Genomic DNA, 18,989 nt, shown 5'->3' on the forward strand with positions numbered 1-18,989 from the left:
CACGCGCAGGTGCGGCCACCTCATCGCAGAATCGGACCCAGCCCTCTTAAGTCATTTACACACCTGCGATGGAATTTCCACAGGTGCGACTAAGGCCCGCAGGTGCGAAGATTGCTGGGCAGAAAAGAGGGATTTCGAGGGTTTGATCTCATTTTCATTTTGGGACCTTGAGAGCTCGGATTTGGGCGATTATTTGAAGGACTTTCAGAGAAAGCTTTTGGGTAACGGTTCTTACCTCCTTTATGGTTATATTTCACTAATTTATAGTTGATTTCATCATTAATTAAGGAATTGGGTTGAGAAAAATTGGGGAAAAGGTTGGAAAGTTCATCAACCAAGTTTTTGAGTTTTGATTGGGTTTTCGATATCGGATTTGAGTAATTTTGGTACGAGTGATCTCGTGAGTGAATGAGTGTTCATATTTTGTGACTTTTACCCACTTCCAAGACGCGGGCCCGGGTCGACTTTTTGGGGCAATTTTCTAATTTATTGCTTAAGCCTTGATTTCATTAATTAGATTAGTTTCTTATAGTTGTATTTATGGTATGTAATTGCTTTTGGCTAGATTTGGGCCATTCGGAGTCGGAAAATCGTGGAAAAGGCATTGTTACTGATTGATTGAGCTTGGTTCGAGGTAAGTGGCTTGCCTAACCTTGTGTGAGAGAACTCCCCTTAGGATTTGGTACTGATGTAATATGTGATCGCTGTGTACGTGAGGTGACGAGTGCATACACGGGTTATTTGTTGTAAAACCCAATTTTTACTGAGTAATAACTCGTTTCATCTTAATTGAGTTATACTAGCATGTGTAGTTACCTTGTTTAGCCTAAAATTGCATGTCTACTTGTCTTACTTATCTGAACTTTGTGCAGCATGCTTAGTGGATTTCCTGTTCTTCCTTGACGTGTACTTAGTCTAAATTGTAGTATTTTCTTATTGTACCTGTTATTTCCAATGTTTTGAGCTGCATATTTACTTTGGGACTACGGGACGGTATCCCGAAAAATCCCCCTGCATATTTACTTTGGGATTACGGGACGGTATCCTGGGAGATCCCCCTGCATATTTACTTCGGGACTACAGGACGGTATCCCGGGAGATCCCCCTGCATATTTACTTTTGGGACTACGAGACGGTATCTCGGGAGATCCCCTGCTGTTTTACCCCTGTGTACAGTACTGTTATTCTTCTATGATTTCCTATTTGTTATATTTTAGTCTCTTATTATACTACGATATTTTTATTCTGCCTTATGTAATTTATATATACCAATAGGGCCCTGACCTGAACTCGTCACTACTCGATCGAGGTTAGGTTTGGCACTTACTGGGTACCGTTGTGGTGTACTCACGCTACTCTTCTATACATGTTTCGTGTGCATATCCAGGTACCTCCTACCAGCCCCGCTATTAGTTGCGTACTTGCTGCTACTCCGGAGACTTTAAGGTACATCTGCCTGCGTCCGCAGACCTCGGAGTCCCCCTCTATCTCTTTTATGTTGTTCCTCCTTTACTTCTTCTAGTTACTGATGTATAGAAACAGTTAGACAAATTCTTAGAAGCTTGTGACTTATGAAGTTCCGGGTCTTGGAAAAATTATGTGTATATTCGAGAGTTGGTTACTGTACATGCCGAGCGGCACTTATATCAGTAATTAAATTGTCTGTTGCAGTTAGTTGTTAAATTTATGCTTTCATTTTTATTATTTCGCAAGTGTTAGGCTTACCTAGTCGTAGAGACTAGGTGCCGTCACCACATCTCACGGAGGGAGGATTTGGATCGTGACAAGTGTGTTGAGGCACTGACTTGAAAGTTTTTGCCATCATAATCTGGAAAATATGAAGATTTGAAGGAAAAATATGAAGGTTTGGAAAAAATATATGAAGATTTGAAGATGGGATGATGGGATGAAGGTATGAAGGTCTGGTTTAAAGATCCAAAGAGAATGTATGAGAATTGAAGATGAAGATATAAGGTTTAAGGAGCGATGTATGAAGATTTGGAGGAGTTAAAAGTTATTAGAGAATTCGAGGGTAAGTTCTGGAATGGGAAAGTGGAAGAAGTGAAAAAGGATCGGAGCTTTTATAGAGGAAGAACAATCTGTGCGTGACGTTTCACATTTGAGGACAGTCAACCGATGGCTGACACGTGTCCGAAGTCAGAACGAAGCACCTGATGGGACGTTTTGTTGACTCATCTCGGTTGTAATGTACGAAGGAAGGAACCGGGGTTCATCTATCGCTTCCCATCGTTTCGGTAAAACTACTCTCCGGAAAATGATGGGACTATCTGTGTACGAGTAAAATCGGGGGTGATGCTTACCCCAATTTCCCGATGAGAAAATGGAGGGAGAGCATGGATACACGAGACCCTTCCTATCGAGATCCAGGAAAAGGGAACGATGTGCCTGTCATCGGGTATGGTAAAGCAACGCGCCCTGGGGCCAAGAATAAGTTCTAAAACCACAGAAGATACGGTGAACGGTTACGCATGACGGATAGAGGGCCAAGATACTCGCACTCAATCGGACATCACGGCGCGGATCTCACTCGATGTCGATTATGAATCAGTAAAAGGAAGATTTTTACCTTTTAGACTTATACTAGGGATGACACTCTCCTACTATATAAAGGGAAAGTTTTTTTTTTGTAACACACACTGTAACACGCAAATCAAAGCAATACAAGTTTATTTTCTGCCTTTTAGCTATTGTTAAAGTTTTTGCTCATTTGTTATGTTCTTCATTCACGACTGGGCTTGAACAGAGGGTCCAACCGAGGAAGAGGTCATTCGGCAGTCTAAGCTCGGGTTTGGCCATAATATTGCAACTAATTTGAACGTTTATTTCATTTCTAACTCGTTTGTTTGATATTCCTAATTGTTCGCGTTGGATTAAACCGCATATCATTAAACCAAATATAAATTTAATTGTTACCCAATTTTGAGGTAAACAATGTTAACCATTAACTAATAAACTGTCAAATCAAGTTTGAAATAACACAAGACACTACTACTTTCGTCTCTATGACTAGTATACTAGTAACACATATTAATATTACATTTTTTATCTGACATCTTCTTAATTAGCTATTTAGGACCCGTTTATCCATAAAAAAGTTAGACTCTTTTTGTTTTTAAAAATATATTTGTTCATGATATTTTGCAATTTTTTTTAAAAAAATCGAAAATGAACCACTTTTTCAAAAAAAAAAAAATTGCACTCACAAAACTATAATATTTTTTAAAGTGAAATGAATGTCTAACACAATTTCAAATTCCAAATATTATTTTCAACTTAACTCCCAATATTACTTTTTTTTAAAAGGTCCAATCTTTATGTCGAAACGACTACTTATTTCCATCATTTCAAAATCATTTTCTTAAAAAAAAAAATTATACTCCCCAAAGTTCAACGTGATTATCTTATTCACAAAGCACCTTCAGAGTTTGTGTGAGTCTCTCCATTTCTCAGGTTCGTTCTGTAAATTGTAAAATGCCTCATCTCCTTCCATAAAAATCGTACTGATTCATGTCGTTGATGTGTATCTCCCAAGTGTATTTTGTCTTTGAATTTTGGAAAATCAAGCTTAGTTGAATATGTTGTATTATAGCATAAGTTACGAACTCTGAATAGAAGTTCGTTTCACCTCGTTTACTCATCGTAATCTTGTAATACTAGTGCCTATTCATTCAAAATCAACTTGAAATTCGCATTTATGCATATAAATTTCGATCAAATCGAGCTGAAGCCCAATGCAACAGCATAGGGTTTACAAGTTTTTACAAGTATATTTTTTAATTTATAACAAATAAGTGTATTGTCATGTGACCAGGAGGTCACTGGTTCAAGTCGTGGAACCAGCCCTTTGTGGTCCGGCCCTTACCCGGACCCCGCACACAGCAGGAGGTTAGTGCACTGGGCTGCCCTTTTTTGTATTTGCAAGTATAGGCAATTTTAGATTGACTCAGTTAAACTGCTGCGTATTAGACAAACATTTCTCTGTTTTGAAACCCTAAGTAACTTGTTTGATCCTGAGTTTTGCGGTCTTCCTCCACTAGCAGGTTTTTTCGGAAAACTCTATTCATTCTGGTGTGGATGGCAGGCAGGCCTATATTTCTTGGTTTTAATAGGACTCCTTACAAGCGTTGTTTCTATCTACTATTATCTAAAAATAATAAAGTTATTAATGACTGGACGAAACCAAGAAATAACCCCTCACGTCCGAAATTATAGAAAATCCCCTTTAAGATCAAACAATTCCATTGAATTGAGTATGATTGTATGTGCGATAGCATCTACTATACCAGGAATATCAATGTCATCTGAGCTCATTTCTCATTGTGGCGTATCTACATCGATTATTTATGATTGAGAACTAATCGTTTTTATGATGGACTCTGTGTTGTAGGCTTCAATTGTGTTTGGCTAGGATTGAAGCCGCGAAGATGCTTTCGCTTGAAATGAATGATCTCAAAAGTAAGTCAAATGATTGGACCTAGGTTCTTATTTTGCTGGCTAGTTTATTTAAGAGACGTTTGAACATAAAAAAAAAAAATTCACTTTTTTCGAAATCTTTTTACTTTTTTCCGAAATCAGTGTTTGGCCATAAAATTTCCAAATTTCACTTAGAAGATGAATTTTGGAATTTTTCGAAAATTTGAAAAACTCCAAAAAAACTGCTTTTCAAAATTTTCACTCAGATCACTCACAAAACTTCAAAACAACCAAAAATTATATTCATGTCCAAACACAACTCTAATTTTTAAATACCATTTTCACTTGAAATTTTTTTTCAATTTTTTTGAAATTTTACAATTCTTATGATCAAACGCCCACTAAATGTGGTTTCTCCAAAGACGAGCGTGTATTCAACTGCTTTGGAAATTTAGAACATGTCTGCTTTTGCTTGCAGGAAGCATGGAGCATGTAGTTTGATCTATGTGTCATGAACTATTTAGAAATTGCACCTTAGGCTTGTAGCTTAGTGTTTCTCTCAATTGGAGCAAATCAATCTCCTATTTTGGGGGTGCAAAAGTCTGCATTCTTTCATTGTTTTGCCAAATATAGTGTGTTCTCTGCTCAGTTAAGACCTAGCTATTGAGATGGTACGATTGAATAAAGAAGAAGCATGATGTTCTGCTATTTGAAATGTTATGTCTGCTAAACTTGAGCTGATCGTTGAAACAGAGATTGGGCTAGGATTGACAGGATTCGGAGTGTTTTTCTCATTCTTGGGTATCATATTGTTCTTTGACAAGGGACTAATTGCCTTGGGAAATGTAAGTCCAGAATATTGCCATGATCGTCACTTATCTTTGGTTTTCTCTGACTTGTCATTTACCACTTTCCTTTGGGCACCAGTTGACATGGTGTTATTTTACTGAATCAGATCCTCTTCTTCTCAGGGGTGGCGCTGACCATCGGTCTCAAGTCATCACTGCAGTTCTTTATGAAACGTAGTAATTACAAGGTTTAGTTGCTTTTGGGCTTTTTTGCTCTTCCTGTTCACCCCAACTATTGCTCTTTATCTGTCTAAAAGTTATGGTCTGGTGGTACATCTTTTATGTTTCTATTATTTATATGTTTATCTTTTTTGGCTCTCTCTCTCTCTCTCTCTCTCTCTCTCTCTCTCTCTCTCTCTCTCTCTCTCTCTCTCTCTCTCTCATTGCTCCTCAGGGAACAATATCATTTGGAGCTGGCTTTTTCTTCGTTATCATTGGTTGGCCTAAACTGGGAATGATTCTTGAGGCATATGGATTTGTTGTACTCTTCAGGTAAATATGTTTTATGGTTCCTTGAGGTGCCCAAATATTCTTTTAGTTACACTTGGTTGCTGATGGATAATTTTGCACAGTGGTTTCTGGCCAACATTGGCAGTTTTTCTGCAGAAGCTACCTATTCTAGGTTGGATCTTCCAGCAGCCCTTTGTCAGATCGGTATGTTTATGCATAATTCATATACTTTCTTCCATTGCCTTCAGTTTGGGGGAAGGACTTCATTAATAGCTTTTAAGAAAAGCAGTTCTCTTCAAAATTTATGTGTTCTTCTGTTCCAGACATAACAGATTGGTTGGACTCATATTCGTAATTCTGAATCCTAAGATCTATGTGACGCCGTCTCTGGCTTAGGATATCCCCACTTGTCTCCATCTGCCCATAGCATTACAATCTTACCAATTTATTGTGGGCTTTACTAGAATACAAAGTATGACTAGTTTCTTTATACTTTGTAAGAATGAAATTGGGAGGCCAGAGGGTATCTCGCTCTACATTTGGTAGATTATCAAGCCATCTGATGCTTTCTGTTAATGCATCGATTCTTTGTATCACTCCATTGCTACCATGTTAAATAAATCAGACTTTTTGTTTGGTTGTTAGATATCTGATATTAAGGTGATTGGGGTCTTGGAATCCCCTACTCTAGTAAGGGATCATACAGTGTCATGATCGAGTCTCAAAATGCCTAATCATGAAGTAGTTGTCCGACATTCCAGTCCTCATGCATCTGTCTGAAGATGTTGAGGTACTGAATTAAGGCGGTACCACAGAAGGGAAAATCCTCCTATGGCTGCAATTTTGTTATCTTCAAATTCACATCCGAGACCCGACCCCAATTATCAACCATGGGAAGCTATGGAGGTCGAGGATTAGGGTAGTGTAGTAGGTAGTCTAGAGTGTTCATAACAATAGTATTGGCACGCAGTCTCGCTTTCGCTTGGTAGTAGGTTTTTATGAATAATCTTTGTTTTTTTTTTATTATTGATCACCTTACTATCTTGTTGTCTTTATTCTGCTTTTATTCTTTCTATATTTTCATTAATGTGGTGCATATGCTTTCCTGAGCAAGGTCTATTGGAAACAGCATCTCTATCCTCACAAGGTAGGGGTAAGGTCTGCGTACACACTATCCTCCCCAGACCCCACAGTGTGCAATAATACTGGGTATGTTGTTGTTGTTGTTGGTTAGTGACTTCGTGCCTCAATGCAAAAGCTCCACACAAAAAATAGTCCAGAAGAAGATAAACACTCTTTTGACTTATAAAGTTAAATGATTGTTGTTTTCAAACAAAGCAAAAATTATCTTTCGGTGTCACTAGATATTAAACTTGAAAAATGATTATAATTTTCTCTTGCACTGATACATCATTACTCAATCTAAAGGGGAAAAGTATGCACTGCAGTGGTTCATGTTCTGTTTCTTTTGGTCTGAGATTATTTTTCTTTTTGCAGTTCTTTGACCGCTACCGTGGAAAACGAGTCCCTGTATAGTGTCATTTGAAAGATTCGAAGGAAATGGCATTGGTCAGCCCACTTGTTCGAATTGTAAAGTTTGTTGTAAGATTTACATTTAGAAGGATGATGATAGTAATAGTAGTTTGTTCCCAGTTACTATATGGTATGGGCTTTCCTATGCCTATTGCAGTTCATTTTTTGTTTTTTATTTGTGTGTGTGTGTGTGAGAGAGAGAGAGAGACTACAAGCAATCAGGATTTGAAATAAAATCCTGGTTACTAGTATAACACTTCTGTTCAATTAATTGAAGGCTAAAACACACGATCGATTTAGAAATATGACTAATTTCATCTTATGAAAAAATGAACCAGTATATAATTCTAAATGGATCAAGATTCAAGGGATAGAATCTTTTGACAGATTTGTTACTCTTTTGATAATTCATCCCTCATTAGGCGTGTGCAGCGGGACGTATGAATTCCAGTTACACAGGAAAAAGGAAAACTGGTTGAAAGTTTATTTCGAAGCCGGGGAAATGAAAGTGAAGAAAAGAACTAGTGTTCCGCTCTTTAACCAATGGGACAAAAAGAAATTGTCCACACTTCTCCTTTTTCCGTTTTCTTCTCTTCCTACTCCAAAAACAAATTGTAAAAGCATCTTATTGTTTAACAAAACATGCCCTATAATAAGAACTTGAAATGTACCCAAAGATATCTTGCCTTCCTCCACGTCAAAAAGATTCAGAACACTTAAAATAGAAAACAGTGGCAAGCTCATAAAATATGTCATCCACTCAGCTAAGCTTTGCCCCTAAAGATTGCTTGATTCCATCTGAATTGTATTATCAACAATCTGTAGCCCATTTTCTGAGGCAATGATTGCTGTGCACCTGGAAATTAATCCGGTGAAAGCAGAAATAAATATAAAATGAAACTAGCTTGTTGGTAGAAAACTAGGGAACGGGGAAAGGAAGGGAAAGTTGAAAGATAGAAGATGAAAGGAAATAAGGGTGTGTTTGGTACGAAGGAAAATATTTTTCGGAAAATGTTTTCCAATTTCCCGTGTTTGGTTGGCTTAAATGTTTTGGAAAATATTTTCCTCGTGAACTCATTTTCCTTCAATTGGAGGAAAATGTTTTCCCTGTCAAGAGGAGGAAAAATATTTTCCAAAACTCTTTCTCAACCTTCCCCACCCTATTCCCCATCCCAACCAACCCACCCCACACCCCCAAACCCACACCCTACCCCACCTACCCATCCCACCCCAAACCCCCACTCTAAAGAAAAATATTATTAATAGTATTTTCTTTTCATGTTATATTATAGATAGATTTTTTTTGCATCTCAACAAATGAGTATTATTTTTTTGGGGTAATTAAAGACTTTATTTACCAAGTAAAATATTTACACTTTACAAAATTTAATCTGCCTAACAGAACTCCTACTCGACATGAAGCCCCAGCTAGGAGATTTTCTATCTTACTTCATGTTCTCCTAATGCCTCTACACTTAAACTCAATCTGGATACCAGTTCATATTACTCAAATAGCTATCCAGCTTTGAAAACTGTTGAGCTCTAATGTGTATCTCTTGGATGATCGATCTAACTATAGCATTTGCAGTACTCTTCTTCTTCTGGAAAATGATATTATTTCTTGCTTGCCAGATATATAAATTGCTGTAGCTAACACCATTCTGCATATTGCTGCTCCTGCACTCTTCCCTTTGGCCACCTTCTCCATCCACTGTATTTCTTCCTGCCATTCTTTCTTCCTTCTCTTCATTCTTTGCCAATGTAGAAGCTTCTGCCATACAGCATCTGATAGTTCACATTCAAAAAACAAGTGTTGTATTGTTTTATTCTCTTTCTTACACAGTGAGCATGTTGTGTCTTCTATTATTCCCCATCTTGCTAGCCTTTTTTTGGTGGCTAGCCTATCTTGTAGTGCCAACCTTAAGATGAATATCTATTTTGGAAGCCCATTGTTATTGCAGACTATCTTCCTCCAGGACACCTTTTGAAAGTTCCCTTGCAGTGCTTTGTATATGTGCTTTATAGAGAACTTTTCCATTCGAGTCACTTCTTCTTCTGAATAACCAGCTCTTCAAACTGTCTTTTGGCCTTGAAGATCTTTTGGATAGCCCACGATGCATTCTTTGGCTCAGTGTTCCATATAGTGTTCCCTTTTATATAGTAAGCATGTATCCATTGAACCCACAGTTTTTCTTTCTTTGTGCAAATGTTCCAAAGAAGCTTTGCACATGGCTGCTTTATTCCACAATTCCACATTGATGAAGTTTAGCCCTCCTGCTGCCTTTGGAGCACATAACTTATCCCAAGCAATCAATGCCTTCTTAGTTGGTTCAGCACTGCCCGACCATAGAAATCTCCTGCATGTTGTTTCTATAAACTGTATGATCATTTTCGGTAGTATGAAGATTTGAGCCCAGAAATTCTGAATTGCCACTAACACACTCTTGATTAGCATTGCTCTACCTGCATATGATAAAAACTTTGTTGTCCAGCATTGTATTCTGCTTAGCATTCTATCAATTAGGGGTTCACATTGCATTGTTGTCAGCCAAAGGAACACGAAGGTACCTAAAAGGTAGTTCTCCTTTAGTGTATCCTAATATTTCCATAATATGTTGCTGTGTTCGATTGTCCACTCCTCCAAAATAGATACAGCTTTTATTTGGATTTGCAATTAGTCCTGATGCTGCAGAGAAAGTTTGAAATTGCTTGTGCAGGATCTTGACAGACTGTATGTCTCCCTTACAGAAAAGCAATAAATCATCAGCAAATCCAATTGTACTAGATTGACTTTATCACATCTTGGGTGAAATCTCAATTCCTTATTGTCCCTCAATTGCTTCATTAGTCGGTACTCCATGGCCATCACAAATAGCAGTGGTGACAGAGGATCCCCCTGTCTGAGTCCTTTCCTTGCTTCAAAGGGCTTGGTTGGCTTACCATTAATTATGACAGAATAAGAGACTGTGCTAATACATACTATTATCCACTTTACAAACTTTTCTGGAATTCCCAACATTCCCATCATCTGTTCAAGATATACCTATTCCACAGAATCATAGGCTTTCTACATATCAATCTTCAGCATGCACCTTGGTGAGATATTCTTCCTCCCATAGCCTTTAACCAATTCATGACTCATAATGATGTTGTCTGTGATCAACCTTCCTGGAACAAAAGCTGTTTGACAATTGTCAATAAGGTCTGGCATAACTACCTGCAGTCTTGTTGTTAGAATCTTTGATATTATCTTGTATAGCATTGTACAACAAGATATAGGTCTAAACTCCTTTATGCTATTTGGGTTCTTTACTTTAGGGATCAAAGTAATGGTGGTACAATTAATAGGTTTACACATTTCAGCACTTTCAAAGAAATCTCCTCCCCCAGTATATGCCATGTCTTCTTAAAGAAGAAAGAATTATATCCATCACATCCTGGTGCTTTGTTGTCATCAATGTCCTGTATTGCTTGCTTGACTTCATCTCTTGTGACAGTTCTGATTAGCTGTAATTGTTGTTTCCTACTCAACATATATCCCTTCTGCATGACTTCTGTGTTGACTGCTGGTAACTGTGATGCTGATGTACCAAGTAACATCTTGTAGAAGATTAGGATCTTAAGTTCCACTTCATTTGGACTCTGAAGTAGTTGCCCTGTACTGTGTACTAATCTGTCAATATGATTTGTTGCTTGCCTATTTTTTACACAAGCATGGAAGTATGCTATATTTGAGTCCCCTAACTTGAGCCATTTAATTCTTGATTTCTGCTTCAATATACTCTCCTCAACCTCTATCCACTTAGCCAATTCCAGTTTTATATTCTTTTCTTGAGCTATTATTTCACTGTCATTCCCTAGTCCTAGCATTTGATCCTGTATACCTTCCAATTTAGATCTTGCTGCTTGAATTTTGTGCCCAATGTTGTTGAACTCTTGACTATTCAACTGTTTCAGCTCCACCTTAAGCAATTTGAGCTTATTCCAAACCTTAAACATTGCATTTCCTTTGCTCCCTTTTATCCAGCATTGCTTCATTGTATCCTCAAACTCCTTATGTTGTGCCAGACAATTTAGGAACTTGAAAGGTCTACTTCCAGCTTGGTTATTGTCATCAAAGGTTATGCTCAAAGGGCAGTGATCCGAGAAACCAGGCTTCAAAATACTCCCCTCCATTGTAGGCCACTTTTGGATCCATTCTGCATTAATAAGGATTCTGTCAATTTTACTGTGGACATGGTTGTTTGCCCAAGTATATTTTCTACCCACAGTTCTTAGTCAGCTAGTCCAACATCCAATATGAACTCTTTGAAGTCTTTCACCTCAAACTCTTGTACTACATTCCCCTGCACTCTATCCTCACTAGATAGGACAGTGTTAAAGTCTCCCATTATTTTTTACATGATATAATAAAGTATTTTTTTCATTTCAACAAAAAAAAGTCAAAAAAGTGTTCTTTTCATGATGTAAAAAAAGTTTTTTTTTTTTTCATTTCAACAAAATGAGTATTTTCTTTTCATGATGTAGAAAAAGTATTTTCTTTTATTTCAATAAAATGAGTACTTTATTTTCATGTTGTAGAAAGAGTACTTTCTTTTTCAACCAAAAAAAGAGTATTTTTTTTTTAGTTATGGAGCAGAAATTTTACCTTATTTTTGCATAAAAAAGTAAAGCATTGCATTAGTTCGTTAGGATTTGTGTGAATTTTTAGAAGAATAATTAAATTCCTTGAAGAAAATAGTGTCCTGAAAACGTCGGGTACTTGGGGGGGAAGGGGCAAGCAAGGAAACATGGGGACTTGGGAGAGGGGGAGGTGAGGAGAGTAGCATAAAAAAATATTTTCCTAGAAAAATATTTTCTGCTCTCTAACCAAACACTAAAAAATATTTTTCGGAAAAAGTTTTCCACTCACCAACCAAATAAGGGAAAATAAGATATAAAACCACTCATTTTCCATGAAAACATTTTTCATGGAAAATATTTTCCTTCATACCAAACACACCCTAAGTGGAAAATTATTTTCCTCTCAGTATACTATGTCAAGCATAAGAGAAGAGAATTTTTTTTTTAATAGCAAAATAAGAAAGTCATATTCTTCTACGCTTTATGCCATAACTTCCTTTTCCTCCTTGCTAAATAAAGCATAAATCTTATCACTCATCCCGAAACTAGGACAAAACTATCAACAACTGAAAAAAAAATAGGGGTTAATCGCTTCGAGGATTTATAAGGGTGGACATGTACAACTCAAGCGCAACCTCACACAGTATGTCCAGTTGCTTGTGCATTATTTCCTCAATGATTTATGATTTAAGCCAAAAGAAACTTGGCCAAATTATTCTTAACCATTTTAGAATGCTTATGCAGCATCAGAGAGACTGTCCAGATCCATATCCTTTTACTTCCATAACCAAATAAAAAAAAGGAATAGGAAAGCTAGTAATTATAACAGGAATCTGAGCATGCAAAAAAATAAACCTTGATCTCCATATAAGATCATTAACGTTCTTCCTAAATACCTAATTACTAATATTTCAATGTTTGAACTTATGGTAGAAAAGAATGACTTCTGAGGTCAAAGGTCCAAATCTATTTATAAAGTTTGAACTAAATTCTTGTCTTTAGAGTCTAAAGTTTAGACTTGAAGCCATTGGACTACTCAAGTGCAACTCGGCAATTGAGACCAAGGCATGAGTGAAATTGAATCCTTCACGCTGCATAAACTTGTAGATCCCTTCACTTGATGTAAGATAGGCGAAGATTCCTTTCTAAAACAACCCGAAATGTCTTACACATTTAAAATTAATCACCCATGAGCTATTGAAGGCAACTTTCAAGAATTTAAGTGCTACAACCTTTAAATCTAACCAGTTTATCTACAATGTTTCATTTACTTATTTTGCTTATAACTATGTTCCACAGATACTATCTTTATATCTATCCAACATTTTCACGTATCAAGCATAATGACTGATAAAAATAGGAAATGGATGAGATAGATAAACATAAGTGGTAGGAGAACTAACGGGTTCCTGAAGATGACGCCATGTTCCACAACACCATCAATTTGATCGAGAGTTTTAGCCACTTCAACTGCCACATGAACAATGGGAGGTAAGCAGTTAGCTCAAACAAGTTGAACAAGAGTGGCAAAGAATACTTTGGAGATGGAGATATACCAAGGCTTTCCATTGGAGACGTAAATATGACATCAAGAATGTTGTGCCCTTCTTTAGTGACTAAAGGGAAATCACCTCCCAGTGGACCTGCATACCCTATAGCTGGCCTCCTCCAAACCTCCACAAAGAAACAAATAATTAATGAGCGTGACAATTAAATGGAAAGAGAATCAACTATGTCCCCTGAAAGTTTCTAATTGATCTTCAAATATTACTTCGATGATGTTGGTTCATATATCATTACAGAAAGATGAGGTTTAATACAAATATGAAAGACAAGGAGAAAATGTAAGACTGATAGATACTAGTTTACAGTGCTCAAAATGTAATATCTCCCAGAGATAAAAAGAGATTATACAATCTAAAAAGACCATCTCAAAGAAGACTGCAACTTTAGCTTGCGGCACTGGCAAAAATGTCCAGTAAATCCTAATCCTAGCATAAATATTATTGAGGTGAAAAGTCCAAGGTCAAAAAGAGAAGGGAGAGAGGAAGAAAAAGGTCTTTTCCTTTGGTAAACTAAGTGGAGGAAAATGTGATCCACTTATCTGATATTCGAAAGACTATCATTAAGGAAGAATATTACTTGCCCAAGAAATACATCCTATCTTGGTCTTTTGCAAACATCAGAGTTTGGCAAGGAGAGAGAGATTTTTTAATGCCTTAACAGGGTAATACATGACTAGGCTTTACCTCCGCATCCCCTAGGAAGAGGTCATCTATTTCTTCAGCTGTCTCAAGCCAGTTAACCTGAGAAGTCAATAAGCTTAAATGAGGACAGTTCTCACCTTTTGAGCTACAATTGTTCATCAGCATTTAGCAATTGGTAGGGAACTTACAGATTTAATTAGTACTGGAATTGAACCATCTACACTGCCCTTGAATTGTTTTTCCTTTATAATAAGAATCAGTTTATCAGCTGCTTCCAGAATAATCTGCAAGCCATATTAGCCAACGCAGCCTCATAAGAAATTAGTGAATATTAAGAAAGATGACAAAAGATAAGGAACTAGCTGAAACACTGAAAGAAGCAATGATATGTTACAAATCAAGATAAAAGATAGAAGAGACAAACATGCAAAACAATGATTGCCTTGTTGAAGTACAGAGATATTTTCATTCAGAATATCAATGGGGTTCCTTGGACCCCACGCATAGCGGGAGCTTAGTGCACCGGGCTGCCCTTTTAATATCAATGGGGTTGAATACATAACAACCACGAGAAACATGACAGACCTTCTCTTGAATTATAGAATCATCACCCTGCAGTTTCCGACGCCCAATGATTGCTGCAAGTGTTTCTTCTTCCATAGTATCAGCATCATCAAATGCTAGGTCAATCTAAGTAAGAAAACATAGAAAGATTGCATGAAACATATCAGCTTCAATGCAATAATTCAACAAGTGACAGAATAAAGCAAAATCCCAGATACTAGGCTTTAAAGCTGTACTACTTAAATTGGAGCAACAATGAACGATCATGTGAAATTTTACTCTGACTTCACTTCAATAGGATTTTCTCTCTCTTTCACGAAGGTAATTCAATTTACGTTCCCCTGACCAAGGATCTTCTATTGCTAGCTCCATTAATATGTGCATGATGGGACTCAAACTAAACTAAATAGCTATATAGACTTTAACTGCAATCTGAATTCATATGCGGGTCCAAGATGGTGTCTAGAGGCTCACATTTTTAATAACTCCTAATGCAACTATCTTAGGAAGAATCTTAGTAGTGGTGCGCACCTTATAACTATCATTGTACTGTTCCAAGGGTATTCCTGCCTTTGCTGCTTCACTTGCGCTGCCAACACATCTGCACCAGAGCGTTCCTGGTTACTCCTAATGGAAAAACAAACAAACTCAATAACAAGGCTTCAAGTATATGGAAAATAAATAAGAAAGGGCAGAATAGTCAATCCAACTACAAGCTGACATTCAACTATTACATGGGAGTAAATTTTAAGTTGTGTTTGGTATGACGAAAAATGTATTCTGTTGAAAATGTATTCTGTAAAGAAACCAGGACGTGTTTTGGCTCAATAGAGTGGAATGGTTATAAAGGATTCATATAGCAGAACCCACAGAGGCAAAGTCGATTGATTGGATAGGGGAATTGACTTCCTTCCATTACGAGTGGAAGTCATTTTGCTGGATAAATCCTTTTAGTACTCCATATCATTACTTCAACCAATACATAGACATTATTATCACATTAATACTCAAAAAATCAACAACACATTATCCTCAGGACCAATCTTCCCCTTTCTACTGTTTCATATGTAAGCTAAATATCCGACCATACTGGAAATGATTTTTCGAGATAAAGCATTTCCTACACACCAAACAGATCCTAAAAGGAAAATGAAGAGAAAACGGGATAAGGAAAACAATATACATTGAGTATGTCTATTCAACGGGTAAATTAATCTATATTATGAACTACAACAAGGAAAACGCTCGAAAGGAACATACCAAAATCAGATTTTATGATGGTATCATATTTCCCTTCTTTATTTTCCTTTTGCGATCACAGTAAATGATTCTTTATATAGTTGGAATACAACAGCCGAAGCAAAGTACAGATTTTTATGTTAAAGGAACTATGACCAATTCATGTGTATACTAAGTGTATAATTTACCAGCATCAAGACATTGAAGCAATATTGGACATTTAAACTTACGTGGGTATGCCGGTGACATCTTTTATAGCACCAACCCTAAGTTGCTGACCTAGATATTGTATAGCCAAAGCAGAAGCATGACCTGAACCTAATCCTATTACCATACCACTCTTCACATAAGAATCCACCTACAATACAAAGAAACACAGATCAATTCGCATGTTTTACAAGAAAAAAGAATAGAGACGCAGAAGAAGGAGTATTTACTGCATGTTTGGCGGCTAGGAAAAGACCAGCAGAGGAATCAGAGAAACTGGAACGAGTAACAAAGCGTTGAAAGGAATTTCTTGATGAGGCGAAATTATAAGCTTGCTTTCGAGTTTGCAGAGAAGAAATAAATGGTGATGCTGAAGAAGGCAACGCCCAAGCCAACGCCATAGCCAATATTCCTCACTTCTTTCTCTCTCGCTCTCTATCAAAGTATCACCTCCTATTAACAATTTTCCATCTGTTTGAAGGAGATAAGAAGGCGCCACCCACACATTTTTTATTTCTTTTAAGTACTTAATTTATTTATTTTTTAAAAGTAATTAATTTACAGTTTTCCTTTTTGTGTTGTTGAGGTATGTCTTTTGGAAACAGCCTCTCTACTACTTTGATATATGGGTACTGTGTGCGTACACACTACCTTCCTCAGATCCCACCGGTAAAATTTTAGTGGGTTGTTGTTATTGTTAATTTACACTTTTACACCCTACTGTTTGGCCGAAGTGCACAAAGAGCCGTTTTTAAAACCGCTATTTAAAAAACAACCAAAACTTATAAAGTACTACCTCCGGTCCATAATAATTAAAATTTACTCTTATTTACATATCATAATATGTCAAGTTAACAATATGCAAATTTTAAGTAAGGGTGATTTAATTAAAATACTTTTATTTTAGGAGTAAGTATTTTCTTAAGAGGTGTACCAAAAATTAAAAAGTTACTTATTAAAAAGTGTTTCAAACTTCAGATAAGAGCCTTCAGGTCTTAAGTTTGATTTGGGGCATTTGCATCTACACCCGTTTTTTGTGTCACATTTTAACTTGTGCCCGCTTGTAAAAAAAATTACAAGCGTACCCGCTTTTTCACATAACTTCAGCACACGGGGATGAAGTAGCAAAGGCAATCACGCAAAACTTCAGCATTCTAGTAGCCGGGCCTGAAGTTCAGCTCTAGAGCTGAAGTTTTTGTTTTGTAACTAGCGAACTTTAGCTATAGAGCTGAAGTTTTTGTGTTGTAACTGAAAAACTTTAGCTCTAGAGCTGAAGTTTTTGTGTTGTAACTGAAAAACTTAAGCTCTAAGCTAGCTTGATATTTCTAAGCTAGCTTCAAATTGATATTTCGTTAGATAGCCGCTATAACTTTGGTGATTCTCATTGAGATTTTTAGTCATAAAGTATTTGTTCATGCTTATGAGTAATTTATCTGGTAGTAGTAGCCTCTTGCAGTTTGCTGGAAGTCATCCAACTCGTTGTTTCTCATTATCATATATCACCATTTTGTCCAGTAGAGAAATATTTGTAGATGAAAAAAACATCAGAATGAGAAAGATTAAATGCACAAAGAACTTGGATACCAACTCTTATCAAAATCTAGTTCCCCTTTAGTATTTATGCAGATAAAGAACTGCATTTTCTCTTCAGTTTGTTGATACTACTATTCCATCGTTATTTATAAATGTTAAAACACAACCTTGGTACTGAAGGGGAGGAGAAAGGGAGCTAAAACTGTTTAAAAAGTGGGTACAAGTTAAAAATTTTTAAAAAAATGGATATAGGTTAAACGGGGGCGACCAAATAGTACGACCTGTGCAATTTTTACGTTTGATTTTGGTAGTTCAACCTTTATAGCATTGGGAATGAAAGGTCCATCATCAGAAGTAGTAGTTTGCCGAACCAGACTAAACTGTAAACTGTTTTTAAAAATAGGCTATAGTTTAAATAATTTTTCTAAAAGCGGTTACCTAGTGCAATTTCCATCCATTGTTTGGGGTTTAGACCCAAAGTGGTTTAATGTTTGGCCCACTAGTCAATGAATGAGTATGTTCACAATTCGGTTTGACTTTGGTCTTTACTCAAAATTAAATCAAATCAATTTATCGATTTGCGAAGTATATAAACCAAATCAAACTAATGGAATTTTTTTGGTTTTGGTTTTGGTTTTTGTTGGTTGTTTCAGTTTCTTTAGTTACCCAAACAAATCAATTCATTTCAATAAATTTACTAGAATTACGAATAAAAAATTTCATGTGTCCTTTTATGTTTAGTATGATCGAATTAATTGACAAACATATGATAGATTAATATTGCATGTGTGACCCATTTCACTCGTGGAATTTCCTTTTGGGCCAGACTGGAAACTAAAGAGTGTATGGGAATTAGGAAAACTCGTAGAAATGACACCAGGTAGCCACTCTAAAGAGCTGCTATTTAAGAATTATCAGTGCGTCCTGAATTTCAGTTTTTCAGTTCAAATTTTCGGGACAAAAATATCGTAAAGTTAAAATTTTTAGCTTAAAATTTCAAGACAAAATAAGTAGACTAATTTTTAAATAGCATCCTTGAGAATGGTTGTCTGTGCACTTGCCCCGGAAAAAGTCGGTCATTGGAAAAAACCTAGCAATGGCTCTTGGCCTTCTAGATTGATTCAGATCCTGGCCGAAGTTGGAGTGAAGCTTGTTTGAGTCACACGTATGGAATCAACCATATTTGTTAAAACTGACTTTGAATAATTAAAGAAGTTGAAGTAATAAAATACAAAATTAAGATTGGTCGTATTAATTTATAAAAGTTAGAGAACTCTAAAAATTGTGTAATTATGAAAAATCTACTTTGGTAAAGTCTTCATGATTCAAAATCAGACAGGAAAGGAATTTT

At 36.5% G+C, this 18,989-nt stretch overlaps 2 protein-coding genes across 2 annotated transcripts; one reads left to right on the forward strand and one right to left on the reverse strand.

The window, feature by feature from the left end:
* Positions 1–5,012: 5,012 nt before the first annotated feature.
* On the forward strand, positions 5,013–7,642 carry LOC109237206 (vesicle transport protein GOT1-like). Its single transcript, XM_019403478.1, has 5 exons — positions 5,013–5,279; positions 5,390–5,470; positions 5,677–5,774; positions 5,855–5,936; positions 7,230–7,642. The coding sequence occupies exons 1-5, from the start codon at positions 5,154–5,156 to the stop codon at positions 7,266–7,268; spliced, it is 426 nt and encodes a 141-aa protein (XP_019259023.1). The 5' UTR covers positions 5,013–5,153; the 3' UTR covers positions 7,269–7,642.
* Positions 7,643–7,768: 126 nt separating this feature from the next.
* Positions 7,769–16,594, reverse strand: LOC109237205 (probable ribose-5-phosphate isomerase 4, chloroplastic). Its single transcript, XM_019403477.1, has 9 exons — positions 16,336–16,594; positions 16,129–16,256; positions 15,191–15,260; positions 14,681–14,785; positions 14,284–14,379; positions 14,138–14,194; positions 13,445–13,562; positions 13,292–13,358; positions 7,769–8,121 (listed from the first exon to the last, which is right to left on the reverse strand). Exons 1-9 carry the CDS (start codon positions 16,504–16,506, stop codon positions 8,043–8,045), a joined length of 891 nt encoding a protein of 296 aa, XP_019259022.1. The 5' UTR covers positions 16,507–16,594; the 3' UTR covers positions 7,769–8,042.
* Between the last annotated feature and the right edge of the window lie 2,395 nt (positions 16,595–18,989).

Source organism: Nicotiana attenuata, unplaced genomic scaffold (genome assembly GCF_001879085.1).
Source record: "Nicotiana attenuata strain UT unplaced genomic scaffold, NIATTr2, whole genome shotgun sequence".
Lineage (NCBI taxonomy): Eukaryota > Viridiplantae > Streptophyta > Magnoliopsida > Solanales > Solanaceae > Nicotiana > Nicotiana attenuata.